The sequence below is a fragment of the Rhyacophila brunnea genome, unplaced genomic scaffold, assembly GCF_057557595.1.
Source record: "Rhyacophila brunnea isolate RB1 unplaced genomic scaffold, BYU_Rbru_1.0 scaffold_7, whole genome shotgun sequence".
Classification (NCBI taxonomy): domain Eukaryota; kingdom Metazoa; phylum Arthropoda; class Insecta; order Trichoptera; family Rhyacophilidae; genus Rhyacophila; species Rhyacophila brunnea.
The window spans coordinates 3,122,454-3,139,757 of record NW_028233339.1 but is presented as its reverse complement, the minus strand read 5'-3'; the positions used below and the strand labels follow the sequence as shown (position 1 = coordinate 3,139,757).

The window sequence follows — 17,304 nt, the reverse complement described above, 5'->3', positions numbered from 1 at the left end:
TGCGACTGGATATAGACGCAGCTGTATTAGATAATATACCAGAAAACGTTTCAAATTACTATTAATAATAATTATTAAGCACTGTTCAAATATATATTATTATATCCATTCATGTGGTGAATTTGAGCGCCAAATATGACATTCATAAACTCTGTTGTCCACGTTAACGATGCTAGACACCCAACCAGTAGCGAAAGGTGTAGGTAGGCTATTAAGAATCGGCATACATAGTGCACACTTAACTTTATTTGTTTTCTTAATAAACCATTTCTTTTATTCAACGAATAATTCACAAGATTTTGAGAATGTAACATTCCATATTATATTGAACATACATACATACACCTCAGATATATGCCAGCTGTGCATTAACCAATTCTGCTACGATCCTCCTATAAAATTTCGACAATTTAAACTAGTAGGTCGTAGATGAAATGCTTATCAAATCAAATGTTTAATGCACAGTTGGCGCGATACCAAGTTCAAATCCCACCGAGCATCGTATTTTTTCAAATATGATTTTTTCTAGTGGGTATCTGAGGTGTTTTCAAGTTATTTATTTTCATTGAACTAAGACTTCACTGTGTATATATTAGTGTTTGTTAGTTTTTAAAATACAATAAAACCCTATCTGATTCAAGCCAAGTTAATAAATAATAGTCAAAAATATTCGTTTATATATAAAATATCTAAAATTATACCATTAAACCATATATCATTTTAGATATTTTATAGATAGGTTTGTTTTAGGCATAGTTTAATGAATTTAATACAAAAACTAACCATCACCATCAGTAATATGTATTCTTAATTCAAAGAAAACAAATAAGTATGGCTGAAAAGGTGTGAAATATTTTTGTCGAATTGCCCATAGCATACTTCAACTATTATGGTTTGGTTTAGACAGGGTTTAATTAAATTTTAAAAAGCAAACAGCGTAATCTACAAATTGTATTCTTAGTTCAATGAAAATAAATAATTAGTATTAGTGACAAAGTTTAGTGTGCACTATTTATGTTGAATCTTAACAGCCTACCTTCAGCGTTCGCCACTGTTGTACCCAACCGACCATGTATTAAAATACCTCAAGTGAGTAAATTTTATGGTGTAGAATAAGGCACAACATTTTTGGGGTTGTTTCTGATATACAGACGATTAGGATCCCTTTAGGTCGCAGTTTAATTGATGATGATAAAACCAAAGCAAATAATAATATGATAAAACCCTAGCAATAAATAATGCGATGGAAAAATTGTATTATTTAATTCGAGGCGTTTCTCAATTAAAAAATAAATCACTCATTTTCTGAACCCGTTAATCAAAATGAGAATGAATATTTTATTATTAAGATAATCTCCTGTCTACAATACTAATATTTTTGCGATTAATTTTAGTATGCCATAAATAATTTTGCTTTTGGTTCGATTTTAATTTACGACCCTGTCTTATCCGCACGTAGATTCAAAACTATCTCAAATACCGTACGATATTAATTATAATTACAAAAAAAAATGTTAAACATTTCCGCTAAATTATAAGACAAATTTAGACTATATTTATTAGGCAGATGCTAAATCGTCAGAAAAAATATTATTTATTACATATGTACTTAATTACTAAAATTCTAATATTAATTACAGTAGGTATATTTTATTTCGTCTATATATATATGTAATAATATATAAGTATTATAAATTAATGAATTTCATATACTTATTACGTTTTTCTGTATTTTTAGACCTGACATTCTCAAAGGGTAGGATGCATTGAGTGCTATTAATTTCTTATATTGAAAAGTGTCAAATAATATAAATTGATATAATATCTCACTTTCGTAATATGAATCAATCTATTTTAAGTTTATCCATGTTTTAAGATTTAAGTCATCAGGAATTATGCGATTAACGAAAAGAATATTATCGATCGTACATAAATATATTTATTATATTATATGACATTTTATGTGTTTTTAAGAAATGGTAGAGTATAATCTGCTTCATAACTTTGCACTCCGGCTCTAGGATGAAAATGATGTAATATATTCTAAAAACATTTTTTACGTATATTATCAGCTGTATATTTATTTATAATTACATAATGTATTATTAATACAAGTAAATATCATTTGATCTAATTATATTTATTTATTTATTTGGGAAAAGAGTATTACGGCATTACAGCGATTGGCCAATGCGCCATAATACATAATAAATACAAAATTATAAAAATATCTTAATTACAAATAACAACTAATATAACAAGAAAGTAGAAAAAACAACATGTGTTTATGTAGATATTAAAGAAACATGATAATATATACAATTATAAATTTAACCTGTTAAACACGTCCACAAACATTATATAGTTAATAAAAAATGCGAAGTAATCAGGCAAAGAGGCGTATCAGTTTAGTAAAAAGTGAAAAAAAGTTATAAAACGTATACTCTACTATCAGATTTTATAAGAAAAAACATCGCAATATAAATAGTTTTTTTATTCAAAATATTAATTTCAATGAATTGTTTTTTAATAATTTTATGGGGGATACCGGGGAAAGGTTGGGAAACTCTTGTTTATACGAATAGTAACATGTATTGAGCAAGTAAACTTGATATTGTAAGTAGAAGTATGTGGGATACATTGAATTCTTGCATTACACTTTGTAGTGATTGTAGGAATAAATTCATTTTCATTTTCTAAGAAGAATATTCTCGGTAAACGGTAATAAATCGCTTCGTTTTAATGCACAATGCAGCAACATTGTAAACCTTACTATGGTATATTAAAGTTATATTGCGTAAAAATCTGACAAAATGAATACCTAGTAAGTGGAGTGGGTATGTTAAAAACCTCTAAGAGTCGGCCTGTATTGAAAAGTACGTCAAACAAATTAACATGCAATATCTCGTAACTCTGATGATTTGTTAGTGGAAAGAAAACAGAAAATATTATAATATAGATATAATAAAGACCTCCGAATAGAGTTAATGATTATTAGATACACGATAATAATACTAATATTATGTAGAGCAGTAAACTTTTATATACATATCTGAATCTTAATTTTATCTCATAGTGCGGCGATAGTGGTTCTCATATATCTTATATCATATATATAAAAAATCAGTCAACTTGAATATAATATTATGATATATGACAATTAATTTATATTCAATTAACATAGTAGTCAAAGTAAACGTTAAATCTTAAGCACACCCTTTAAGCTGGGTATGTAAGTAGAATATTGTTAAAAATGTACTTTTTACAGTATTTTGTTCGCAGTACATTTAAGCAAAAGCACATATGCCAATTAGTAAGCTTTAAGCTGTTAATTTCGATTTAAACTAAATTTAATTTAAGCACACGTTGATTTTTATTGTTTTAACCATTGGAAATAGCGATTTATGTGGGTAATGATGTATTTATTTTAGATTAATTATATGTCAATCCATTTTAAACAGGCATAAGTAGTAGTTATATTTATTTTTATTGGCATTTTGTGTAAGTAGTTGATATTTTTGACTCTTTTTATGTGATTGATTTTGTCTGTATGATAATATTTTTAGATGTGAGTTTGTATAATGTGTGTACAATTTTTTTTACTAATTCAGGATTTAACTGGTCTTAGGTGTATTATAATAATGATTGTCGAATAAGTACTAACAACTCTTATCAGTAAGCATTTGAGGTGTTTATTATTTCTTAGAACATAATTAATAACTTAGGAGAGTGGTGAGACGTTCTCGATTGTAGATGGGAGCTATTGCACGAGAAGTAAGCGTATGGAAATTGAAGTTTAAACAGCGTGAAATGTTGAGTGACGCTAATTCGATTTACCCCTTGCTTCGGTTAAGTTAAGCAGCCCGAGGCGCGGTAACAGAGAAGAAGTGGGTTTATTTTTAACTTTGGAGATGCGCACATACTGCTTGAGGCAGTACTTCGTCATTAAATGAGATATTTCTATTTTTCCACTATACGACACCGCGAGTGAGTGCATCGCCCATGCACATTAGCGATAGCGCACCATTCCTTAAAAGAAATCAATTACCTAGACAATACGTCTGTGTAACTTTATCTATTAGTATAACCAGGGAACACAAAATTGTATATTTTGTGAGAATAACTTTAAGGCACTCTATTTTTATTCCTTTTCAATTACGTATGTACGTGAGATGTTATTAAAAGTAATCAATGCTTTTACATATAATAAAAAAAATATTAAGAGTTTATAATTTGACTGTTTTATCATAATTAGTTTGGCATGACTCTTGAGTCTCGATCCATTGCTGGATAAAGGCCTCTTCTTGCAATCTCCACATTTCTTTTCGTTGCACGTAGAGTTGCCATTGTATAACTTTGCACTCCGGCTCTATGATGAGAATTATGTAATATATTAAAAAAATACTACACATATTAATACAAATGAATAACATTTGATCTAACTTTATGCGAGATAATCAGGCAAGGAGGCGTATTAGTGTAGTAAAAAGTGCAAAGTTATAAAGCGTGTACTCCACTTCAGCTAAACTCAATCAGTTCATCGATCAAGCAGGCTCTTTGACGTATTTTAGCTCTTTTATGGCAAGACTGAATGATAAAATTTATTCAGCAAAGCTGCGTTTTTACTGTCATACATATAATAATATATCAAATTTAAACTAACCTACGTGAAAAATTCCTTTTTTCTCTCACAAAATGTGAATTTTAATAATAAATGAGTATTTTAAGCACAATAATAAATATTCGTTTTTTCTCCATAGAACATAGACAACATTTGGTTATAGATAATTCATTTAATTATCAACATAATATAGTTTAATGATATAATAAATTAAAAAAATTCTTACAAAAAGTAATGTCATGAATTAATAATTATTTAATTATTTATTAATTTATTTATGTACCTGCATACATTAGGATGGGTTCTTGTCGGTTTATAGGAAACCAGTAGCAATAGATTAGGTTAGGTTAGGTTAGGCTAGGTTTTCATTCTTGAATTCATGAATTAGCGCGGTTCCCGCCTGGCATCCTGTAAACCGACTTGTACCTTAGAATGTCGTAGTAAGTCAAAAGGAATAGATAACACTACGTCTTGAATATTAAATTAAATTATTATTATTTTTCTAAGACCGATGGTGGTCAAACACTGCGGTGAGGTTGCTTGCACTGCGCTTTTTTATGACCGCAGAGCTTGCACTTGTTGCGCAATGTGACCAACCTCGACGTTTTTTTTTTACCACATCTGACCGGTTCGTCATTTTCCACATGCATAATGCCTTGTCTAAACATAGACGTGCAACGCCGGTCCCATTACACCAAGCGACACGTTTTATGGCATGGGAACTTTTTTTAAACCACTGCAATAAATAAAGTATCTATTAAAATATTTCTTTAGACCCATCAAACTGGGAAGCATTAAATCATCGAAAATGCAGGTAACTGTTTTATTAATGTCACACCTTTACGGCAATAAGTATGCCTATCGATCGAACCAATCACAAAGAGATAGATTTATGTTGATCCATTGCCAGTACGTACCGGCCATTTTAATGTTATTTATTAGAAAGTATGTTTGAAAAATTTCTTTATAGTATTATATCATACATAATTCGACAACCAACATGATATTATGGTTGCAATGTCATAGTGTAAAGAACGGAAGCGGGAGTCAGGTTATATATTATATCGTCACTTCAATACTACAATTAGATAACTCTGATTTGATCATTGTTTGAAAAATAAAATTTAAACTTTACTTGATTAACATAAATCTAGGCTATAATTGTTATTTAAAATAAAATTGGAAAATTGTGCTCGTCTAATTGTGAACAATTAAATAATGTTCAATTGTATGAAAAAATATTGTAGATATATTATTTTATTTATTTAATGCATTTATGGTTTTAAAGTTATCTAATATTTTCAAACACACAATTAATACAGTTCCCTTTAACTTCTGACTTACCTAGTGTTATAATATTGTAGAGAAGGAAATGTATAATAATATTAAATAGCTAACTCAAAAACAGTGAAAATTAAGTTATCTAGTTGTAGTATTGAGGTGACGATATTATGTACACGCAAAGAAGCGAGGGGATTTGATCGGTCCCTTACACATCTGCAGCCATGATATAATGGTCAGAAGATATTTACAAGTATTAATAAAATAAATTAAAAAATAAATGCAAGAAATAATTAAAAATAACTACACACATAATATTTTTTTAAATTTTAAGATGTCTTATGAGACAGCATATTAAACATATTTAATACCTATATTATTTCTACGTAAAATGGGTAGAATTTCCATTAATTTAAATATATTATTGAGATATTGTCACTAGGTACTACTGGCAACATAAATGTCATATTAGAGCTGACTGAACCGATCTTGATCATTATTAAATTATGGGGAATCTACTAATAACTATGCTTTGCTCAGCATTTTTACTAAGAATTGACATTGGTTAATACCATTAAAGATTTTAAACAATTGGTCAATATACTAGGTCATAATAGCCAATCATAATTATTATTAGAAATATATGAATTATTAAATAAACTAAAATAGTCCCCTTATTTCTAATACATTAATATCTTTAGGATTAAAAGTCATGTGAAAGATGATTCTGTGCATTTCCCTAGCTTAATTTTTTTTTAAATGTAATAGTTATGCAATATGGTTTGTTTTACAATCAGATTATAATATAACGAAGAAATATTTGTGGAGTGACAAAAACTGTTTTGAAAGTGTTTTTTCTTTTTTTAATATGTGTATTTGATTTCAGAGGTGGCCGCGCGGCATAAGCGTTGGACTACAAAGCCGTGGGTCCCAGGTTCGAATCCCGGGTCTGGCAAGTACAAAAAAATTGTTTTTCAATTTGTGTGTGTCAGGGTATGGACCTAATAGGTTGAGCAAGTGGCTGACATCCATTTCTCGTAAAAAACAAAATCTGTCAATACAAACCTCCACTCTGTGGAGGCCCATATGATCCTATCAGGATCGGACATGGTCGGTATGAACATAATAATATATTGAGCGAACGAATGGCTAATCTATGGCCGAGTCTCGTAAAAAATCTGTATTTAAACCTCTTAAGGTTACGGTAAAATCAGATTGTAAAAAAAAAAACTAATGAAAAATCTTTCTTCCGCCGAGATTATTAATTTCTGTTGCGATGGCGTCCATCATATAGGATCTCGTACGGGTCAAGCCGCCGTCAAATCGATTTACCACCGTGCAGTGAAATGCGCCATAAATGGTCCCGCGTGTAATAAAACTTTACGCAACGTGCGCTCCAACGCCGACAGTTGACCGCCGCTGGCAGGTGCAATACAGCAGCATCACTTTCAGTCTAATGAGCCCTCTGCAGATAGACTACCTACGTACGTGCGCGATGTCATGTTACCTGTAATGCTTCGGCTTTCGTGCAAAATTTAAAACAAACAATTATTGACAAAACTCTCATTTTTACATTTACTATTGTATTGTATGCATTATGTATATTATACCAATGCACTTAGGTATCTAAATTCTATACTGAAGTCAAAATATTATAATAATTCATTATAAAGCTTTTTTTTATGTCTTCATAATATTATAATATAGGCTTTTGTAAATATATATCAATACATCACACTATCGCAACTAAACCGCCACATGTCCAAATTTAAGTGTTTTGAGTTAATTACTATGTTTCATTGGTTATCGTTCATAGTATATGTACCAAAAATGTCATATCTCTAAGTCATCAAATTCAAGTCAAAACTTCACTCAATATCTAAACATATTTCAAAAACACAGTACAAAAATGCGAAAGGTAAAATTTTCAAATCTGATTTTCTCTGTTTGACGATTTTTGGATTGTGGCAGTTTAGTTGCGATGGTGCGACATAATATAAGATATTGGTATATTGTCAATGTAATTGTTTGTACACATATAATATAAGGTTACATATAAATTGTACATAAAAAATTTCACCGTGGCACAGTTCGCCGTAAGCTTTCTTATCAGAAAGAGATGACCGTATACTATACAGTCTACAATTTTCATAAGTAGCTGATTTTGGCAAAATTCATGAATTCAAGAATGAAAACCTAACCTAACCTCACAAATAATCCAGTATATCTGCTGGCTTCCTGTAAAGTGTAAACTGACAAGAACCGTGTTTTATTTAGACATGAATTTTATGTCAGCACTATACGACCCAAAGAGGTTGGACGGTCTTTAATATATGGCCATATATTTCAGATATAATATTTTACTGTGAAGTGTGATACGGCGAACTGCAACGTACAAGTTTCCGGAGACGATCATATGTGTCGCTAGATTTCAAAATCAGCCAGGTCCATAATGAATGAATAGTAGAAAAACAGCTTTTTGTTTCCCCAAGTACATAGTCACAAGGGTGAAAGTTTATATTATTTCGATTATAGAATATTTAAAATTAATAAATTCCACACTTTGATAATACAAAAATGTTAGAAATCACTAGTTCTACAACAATTCACAAAAAAGTCAAAAATACCTAAAGGTGGACTTGGCTGATTTTAAATCTAGCGACACATATAATATGATTCATGTTAAAATAAATTTGACATTATCATAATTAGTTTTCAAAAAAAGAATTATATATTAATATCTTATATTTTATTGATATTTATTTGCTAAGTGTCAATAACCTGTCCATGGTATATACTACTTATAGGTACAGTAAATGTTGTGTTGGTATGCGCGTATTGCTATTATTTTGACCATGTTAATATTTTATTATTCTACACGTTACAGTACCTATCTAGTTAGTGCCAGATCTTGATCTAGCATCCAACATTTGGGCCTTGCTTATTATTAATATGGTGATTATTGGTTTGTGATTGAACTCACGCATATAAATGGAGGTGATTTTGCTTCAGAATAACTGTTATTAGCAGCAGATGGACGTCGAGAGATTCCTTCCTTGTTAGTACGCAAGTATCTTGTTACCGGTATGAATGCGTAGGTACTTGCAATGTACGAAGACCCACTACCAGGTCGGAAGACTACCAATATATATCATTCACTACAATTATTATTATAAAAAAACGCGTGGCTATATTGCAGGGATCGTACATTTTATAAATTATAATAATTTAACTCTACAAAGTTTCTGTTAAAACAATAAATGTTCTAGTCGAATTACAATACTGGATACATAGACATGGATTAATTGTTTATAATTTTAATTATTTTTATTTAAGACTAAATACCATTTGAAGTGTTGAAAGTATATAGGGTCTAAGTGCACAAAATGTAAAACTGAGATATAACAAAAAAAAATAAATAATAAAACCATACATATATTAAAACTTACATTTTTATTTTTACAAAGATACAGAAGAACATCAATATAATATGATAAACAAAGAACGAATAAAATATTTAAACATGGACAATATTGAAACGTTCTATGTAAAGGGATATGTAGGGGCACATGGATTCCGCCCATATCTCAATGTATTTGTTTGACAAAAATGGTAGAGTTGGGAATTTAGACACTATAATATCACACAGAATATCACTAGATTTTATTTAAGTAAAAAAACTTGTTATAGATTTTTTGGCACTTAGACCCTATAGAATATCAACTCTTCATTTTATATTGTAATCACAAGTTGGAATAGCCACAGAACTAAATCTTGAATGAAGTGGGGTTTCGAAAACACATCAGTTAATTACTACTAGTGAGCTACGTACGATAGCTTAATGAATAAAGATCTCGTCCAGCAAGCGAAGTTCAAATCCCATTAGATAAGTGTGTTTTAGTGTAGTTATTTATTGTACATAAAAAATATTTACAATTAATTGATTAATATTTATTAATGATTACGACTATATTATACCATTAATATTTTCGTATAATATTTACCTATATCAGATAATATAATCATTTATTAATATTACTGTAAATTCTAATTGATTTAAGTTTGATACTATTCCATTTTAGTAATTCTTTGCGACCCGGATTTCGCCTTTTTTAGCATGTTTACGCACTCACCAATGGCAAATACACAATTTTATTTAAAATTAATATTCTGTCAAGTACCCCTGTGTCAGTAATATTTATATTTCAATATAACCGTGTTGAATACAAAGCTATTACATTTTTATTATATTAATAATGAATCAACGCTATTTTAGCGCCAAATTCATTGAAAATAATAGCCTATGCAGTTCATTGAATACTATTGTTTTAAATTCTAATGGATTTAAGTTTTGTACTATTCATTTTGAGTCGTTTTTTGTGGCCCGGGTTTCGCCTTTCGGCATCTTCAGGCGCTGCGTACACTCACCAAAGACAAACATACACTGACAATGAATACTCTTAACTCTAGATTATATAATAAATCAATACAATAAAGAACGTAAAAATTAAAATATTGATTTATTATATAAACTAGAGTTAAAAGTGTTCGTTTTCAGTGTATGTTTGCCTTTGATAAGTATACACAGCGCCTGAAGATGCCGAAAGGCGAAACCCGGGTAGAAAAAAAACGACTCAAATGGAACAGTACAAAACTTAAATCCATCAGAATTTAAATTCAAATTCCATCAAGTATCTTCGGTCGATAGTATTAATACTATTGTTTTGATTGTATCCAGAATGATATCTTTGTTGAAATGTAGAGGTTGAGAAATTACGTTATATTGTATTGTTAAAAATTACCGTTTTTTAAAACGTTATGGTTTACAACCAACGCATTTACACGCGGTATGAGTATTTTTTTTACCACGCGTGTGTAATTTGTCCGTCTATGTAATTTTGTAATAATTTTGTAAATGTTACGCAACTGATCAGTCTTGAGAACTTGAAACGCACATAAAATGTAGGAGAAAAAACGACTAAAAATTTATTTATTATTGGCCCCGCGACCTCGTGGGCTTTCGTCCGCCTTCTTTGGGCCCTGGCTCTTGGTCACGCGTCCATCATCACACCATTAGACGATCCACCGAGTGGAGACGTGATGACCCTAGGTGTGATGATGCCAGCACCATGGAAACGCAAGGCCGCGTGGGAATGGTCATCACTTTAACTTCGCCACAAGTATTACATATAGCAATAATTTTGTGAATACAATCTTATTATTATGATAAATTTAAACAGCGTTTTATTTTAATTATTGCCTATAAAATTTTATTAGTGTACCCAGATTCGAAGGCTAAAATATATATCCGTGAACTAACTGACCATATCAATGCATTATTTATAGATACCTACAATAAAATAAAATGATAAAAATATGAATCACGATGCCTGAATCAATTTATACATTTTCTGAATACTCCCGATTTGGATTATATATTCCATATTTTTGATTTTTTTAATAAATTAACTGACACAGCTTTCTAGTGATAATATTAAATATTAGTTGATTATACGTATATTACAAATTTAGATTGTAATGTTACTAATAATATTGACTGTGAAATGGAAAAGGGGCGTAATCCATAAAAATCAAATTTTACAGGAGGCACAAAAACGTTTTTGTTATGGTTTTCGGTCAAAGTTAAAATTTAAAATAAACATCACCTTCGTGCATGATAATTAATAATGTGGTATTATCCTTAATCTGATATTAATTATTGAGTTAATTTAAAAAAAAAAAGAACAAAAGTGATGGTTAAGTCGGTTTTCAGACGTCACTTTGTTCTTTTTTTAATTTACAGCTAAACTTAGATAATAAATCGGCATTTTCAGTTTACATCCTTTAGACACAATGTGTATTTACTTGTGTATAACGTTATTATGCAATAAAACCTATTTTGAAAAAAACTGAGGGCTACGGCATTTTTCCTTTCAACAGTCGATATGTAATTATATGTTTGGAATGGTTTTTATTTATTAATTATTGACTTACCGGCTGTGACAAGTGGCGCCAGTAGCGACACTAGAAGCACCAGCGCAAGCGCCAAGCGCTGCGCACCCTCTCCCGACATTCTGCGCTCTCGTATCCAACTATCTGAAAACAAATAAAGAATTTATTAAAAAAAATGGATTTATGACATAGTATAATCATACTCATGTTATTAATATAATATAAATCCATTGAAAGCAGCATTTTCATAAGTTATAGTAAATGATTGTAAGGGTGGTTCGTTTTTGGAAATGTACATAGGTACTTAGACATACAAAACTGGACTTGTCCACCATTTACCATTCAGAGATATATGAGCTTTTCTGAAATTCGATTTGCCCACAATGATGTAATAAAAAATACGTTAAATAGAAAAATGATCAACATTATACTATTTTTATAAATACATAAATACAGTATATAAACATACGTCATTAGCTAAAACGGAAATGGCTGGTTATGATTATCACTGACATTATTCACGTCCCGATTTGAAAGTCACCCCATTTTTAGAGCCTCTTTCCGATATATTATGAAAATTATATTTCTTTGACTATCAATTATTGAAAGTCAACCAGATGTGTGTGTAGTCATAGAATTATTTTATTCCGCTCATTTTATTTATAGAAGAGACATGTCCAATTTTGATTGTAATTTAAATATTTCAAAAAAACTACATATTATATTGAAAATAACAATGTTTTAATTATTGTAATTAAATTCACGAGTTTCAAAAAAATCTTGTTGTATCTATAAGCAGTTAACTTAGAAAAATATAGTGTTTTTAGCAGATGTATTTATTCCAGTTGACGATGTTGACAAAATTAGTGTAACGGGTTTGTTATTTAATAGAGAAGATAAAATAATACATACGAAAACAAAGATAATGTAGGTATTTATGACGAAAGGATTGTGTGCGTATCAAAAACTAGAAAATCGTGTTTTCTCCATGCTTTATATGAAATAAAAAAACATATCTTTGCGATATCATCAGCTAGATAACATTTAGCGCACTATAAATGGAGCAACTTTGTATGAGTAAACAGGAATAATGTATGAAAAAGAGAACATATATTTCTGAATGTTCATAACTTATTCAAGTTCTAGTAGATAGTGTTATTTTCTTGTGTTTATCATCAAGATAAGAATACTGGCAGTAGCTGCCTAAGTAGAATAAACTCTAGTCAAAATATACACTATTTTATCGCCTGTATATTTTTCTTGTAGTAGAAGATTAAATGCAGAAAATAAGGTTGCTGTTTATGCATTTGAGTGAGTAGGTAAAGAAATTTAATTAAATTCATTTATGTTTTCACATATAATTAGAAACACATAATAGAGTGCACTATAACCTTAAAAATGCTGAACATTTAGACTGAAGAAGGAAGGCTGGAAATAAAAAAAACTTTAAGCCTTGTTGGATTAATGAAATAGTTTAGTTCTGCGAAAATAAGTGGCAAAGCAATGGATATAATATAATTTACTTGCAGAGGCCTTCTTTTATAACTGTGTCATGTTCATATATTATGAGGATATCATATAAATTATAATTTTAATTCTATACGTACATATGTAATATATTTATAATACATAATTAAAGAGATACTAATTTATTAATTATACTTAAGATAATTTAGAATATACGAAAATAGAGACTATAAAAATAAATTAAATAAACGTATTATAAAAAATCAATAAGATCGCAGACGCTAATTTACTCTCAGGCAAGTGGAATATATCGATATCCAAAGCGGTTTGCTTGAACATAATTAATGCCCTCCCAATTAATGTCGGCAAATTTCATCGTCGTGGCGATGTTAAAAGGGTGATCTACATGATGAATAATTGACACGGCAACAGACGATTAATGTGGTGATCGTTATAGAAAATTTGCGTGACTTTGTACTTGCTCTATATCAACTCAGATTAATTGTGATGTGGTTACATATTTATAAAGTAATTTTGATTTTCGGAAATATTAAATTACCAAACCAGACAGCAAATTACACGTTTAATTTTCTCATTTTTATTACAAATAATAATTTTTCTCACTTTTACACTATAAGACGTAGTTTTATACAGATAAACTGCCAGCATATTGATACTTGATTTGAATTCTCGATAATAGGAATTAATCCAAAATGGAATTAAAGCCCTAATTCTAATAGATTATAAGACATTTTCCATGTCTTGTGACTTCATTATAATACAAGCCAATTAAACAATCTATTCGATATTAAAATAGAAAAGCAAATTAATTTAATAAACAAAGGTTCGATAGTATTTAACGTTCATAATAATATCTACTCGAATATTAAATTGTTTATACATCAAAAGGCACTCCATCCATTTACTTTCTGTATTAAGTCAATTATATTTACGTGGATAGTAATAATATTGAAGCAGACAAGATGATGTATTACTTAGGGGCCAATAAGCTGCTTTTAAAGGATAAATGGAAGGTTTATGAAGACCACCCAGGACTCGATAATGGTTTACATGTTACTTAATATCATGTACAAATTTTCTAACTACCTCGTATTATATACAAAAAAACCGGAATCTAAAATTTGATCGTAAATACAAAATTACAAGTTACATAAATAATATAAGTAAGTAGTAGGTACGTCAAATGTATCATGTTATAATCCTACACGTAATTTAAAAATAAATAATATGTAGTAGATACCTACTTAACCAATACAATAAAATTAATATTTTATAGCATAACACTTGTACGTTGATTTCAGAATGTGACATTCTATATACTGAATATACATAATTTGAAAACATCTCATGCATATACAAACTAGCAAGTCTAAAAACGTTGTAAAAACTAAATAATGAAGTAATCCGGGATGTCGGTTAGTAATTAAGATATTAATTAATACCTACCTTAATTTAATATACTAAAGCCAATAGCCAACATTATAACGGAATTCGATAAGCATTTTATGTAACAACTACTAGTGAAAATTATCGCAATTAAGTAAGATGCCCGTAGTTTAATTGGAAAAATAAACTGGCGTGAATCCAGCAGATACAGGTTCAAGTCCCGTCGGGTGTCGTATTTTTTTTTCTAGTGTGGCATGAGATGTTTTCGAATTATGTATACTTGTACGTAACTTGTGTTAAGTATTCAAAAATAATGAAGACCTCAATGAAATACAGTTGAGTAAAATTTTATTCAATTAAACATATACTAGATTAAGAAATACATTACTTAGAATTTAGAATAGCTTCAAAATCCTAGAAAAAATCATAGACCACATGTGTTTCAAACGCACAGCTTTATAAAACCGGGTGCATGCTTTATTTAATAAGCTTTTCATATTTATGGTTGTTAAAACACGTAGATAATACAAATAAATTTATAATGATTAGACCCGGTTTCGTAGATCTATAGAGATTTTGTCAAACGATATATTTTGTTTTGTATTTAATGGCATTTCATTAAGAATTGATAGCTGTAAGTAACCATTATTTAACCGATGGAGATAATATAATATTATCAAGTTTTTGTATACTATCAATTTTATAACAATATACATTTTTCAGGCGTGAATAAATAATGTATAGAATGTGTGTAACTAATGTATTTTTAAATGACTTTAAAAATATAATTTAGAGGAATGAACATAAGGCAGGAAAATTTGCAGAAGTCTAATAAAAGACATCAAAAAACCTCGTATATTTTGCACGGTGTTTTCTCTCCGATAATAACATAAGCTCCGGGAGTACCATAACTTTTTCGTTCTCTCGTTTATTCTGATTAAGACACTTTGACAAGTTGCCGTAGGATTCACAAATGTGAATATATATATACACAGTACAGAGTGAACTTTTGCGCGAGAAAAATTATCATACATTAAATCGGTCTTATTTATTTTCGTTACGAGATGAAAGTTTTTCGCAAAAGTTGAGGCAATATGTAAGCGACATAAAAGTTTTATCGCATTCGCAGCTTTAGCAAAAGCTCACCTCTGTATACCTGGGAGCTTTGCGTGTATACTGGATTAGGAGCTCGATCCGGGGCTTTTGTTGAAACGAAAGTTGATACATTCCGCCGGAGTTATATTTCTTATTTCCCCTGGGCGCAACTACGGCCAGATTTATTCTTTAACTTTAACTTACCCTCGTAGCCGAAGACAAGATCTTTTCGGAATCGCATTCATTTTGTTTTGACACAACCGGAAGAGAATAAGTTTTTTGATCAAAATTTTTAAATTACTCTCGCAATCTAAATAAATCTTCCACTTTGCCTACACTCGGGTAATTTTAAAATGCTCATATTAGGTATATATTAAAATTATAAAAGATAAATCTTACTTAATATTATTATCGACAAGTCGTGTGTTCAAATTTGCGGCTGAGAAAAATTAATTCATAAAATATATTTTTGACTTCAGAGTATGGATGTTAAGGTTTGGTGGTTGATAAGTATCTGTTAATATAACGTCATTAAGTAAAATAAATCCTGCAGTAAAAATTTGAACTGATGACAAGTGATATCATAATTAGCATGAATATCTATGTATGTAATATATGATATTACGCTTATAAAATAACTTATATTATATAGGCAGTTGTGATGTAGGGCTTTTAGGCAATCAATATAATATATTCTAGAGTCAGTAATATCAGCATCTATATAATTTATGTAAAACACAAAATATACTAATAAAGATAACTTTTAAATTAAAACTATCTAACTTATATGCGGAGCATATAGCTGTCAACAGTTTAAAGAGTAACAAATTTTTATTTAGTTATTAAAATTCACCTAATCAATTTACTGTTTGCTCTGAATAAAATACACATTTAAACATACAAGATTTGCATTTTTTCCTAATATTGTGATCGAACCCACGCCCACGAGAAAATTATACCTACTATATATTAACTAAATTTAAATATGTAAACTATTTTGTTTTTGTATTTCATTTTAGGTAGGTATATATCTAAAATATTTTCAAATTATGTATGCTCAATAAATTTAAATATTTGATAGATATTATAAATTCCGATTTAACTGACATTCGCGCAATGTTATTTACATATTATTGTATAATAATATATTGTTGATTGTAGTGTTTTGCATTTATAAGAAGATTAATAACACCAGAAGACTTATTTTATTATAAAAAAATATAGACACGTTATAAAAACACGTCATATTTTTCTAACGGTTAGTTGTTACGATTTTTTAAAAAAATAAACTATTACACGACGTGGTTAAAGTTAGGTGCAATGTCGTTAAAAACTATCGCATACATTGTAATCCCAGTATTATATGTAGATGCCAGCGATGAATTTATTTGCCGTCGTCGGTTGGAACAAAAATCCCAAGATGCCCATAAAGCTCGCAGAACATTGCATGCTCCATTTCAGAACAGGTTTCATTTAAATGT

The 17,304-nt window shown here is 29.5% G+C and overlaps 1 protein-coding gene across 1 annotated transcript in view; it reads right to left on the bottom strand.

Annotated features, from left to right (window-relative positions):
• Positions 1 to 17,304, bottom strand: part of tnc (tenectin) — a 183,402-nt gene that overhangs the window by 64,012 nt on the left and 102,086 nt on the right. Inside the window, exon 2 of the mRNA XM_085957631.1 lies at positions 11,897 to 11,998. Within this exon, the coding sequence (XP_085813757.1) occupies positions 11,897 to 11,975 (79 nt within the window). The 5' untranslated portion in view covers positions 11,976 to 11,998. The remainder of the gene's footprint in view (positions 1 to 11,896; positions 11,999 to 17,304) is intronic.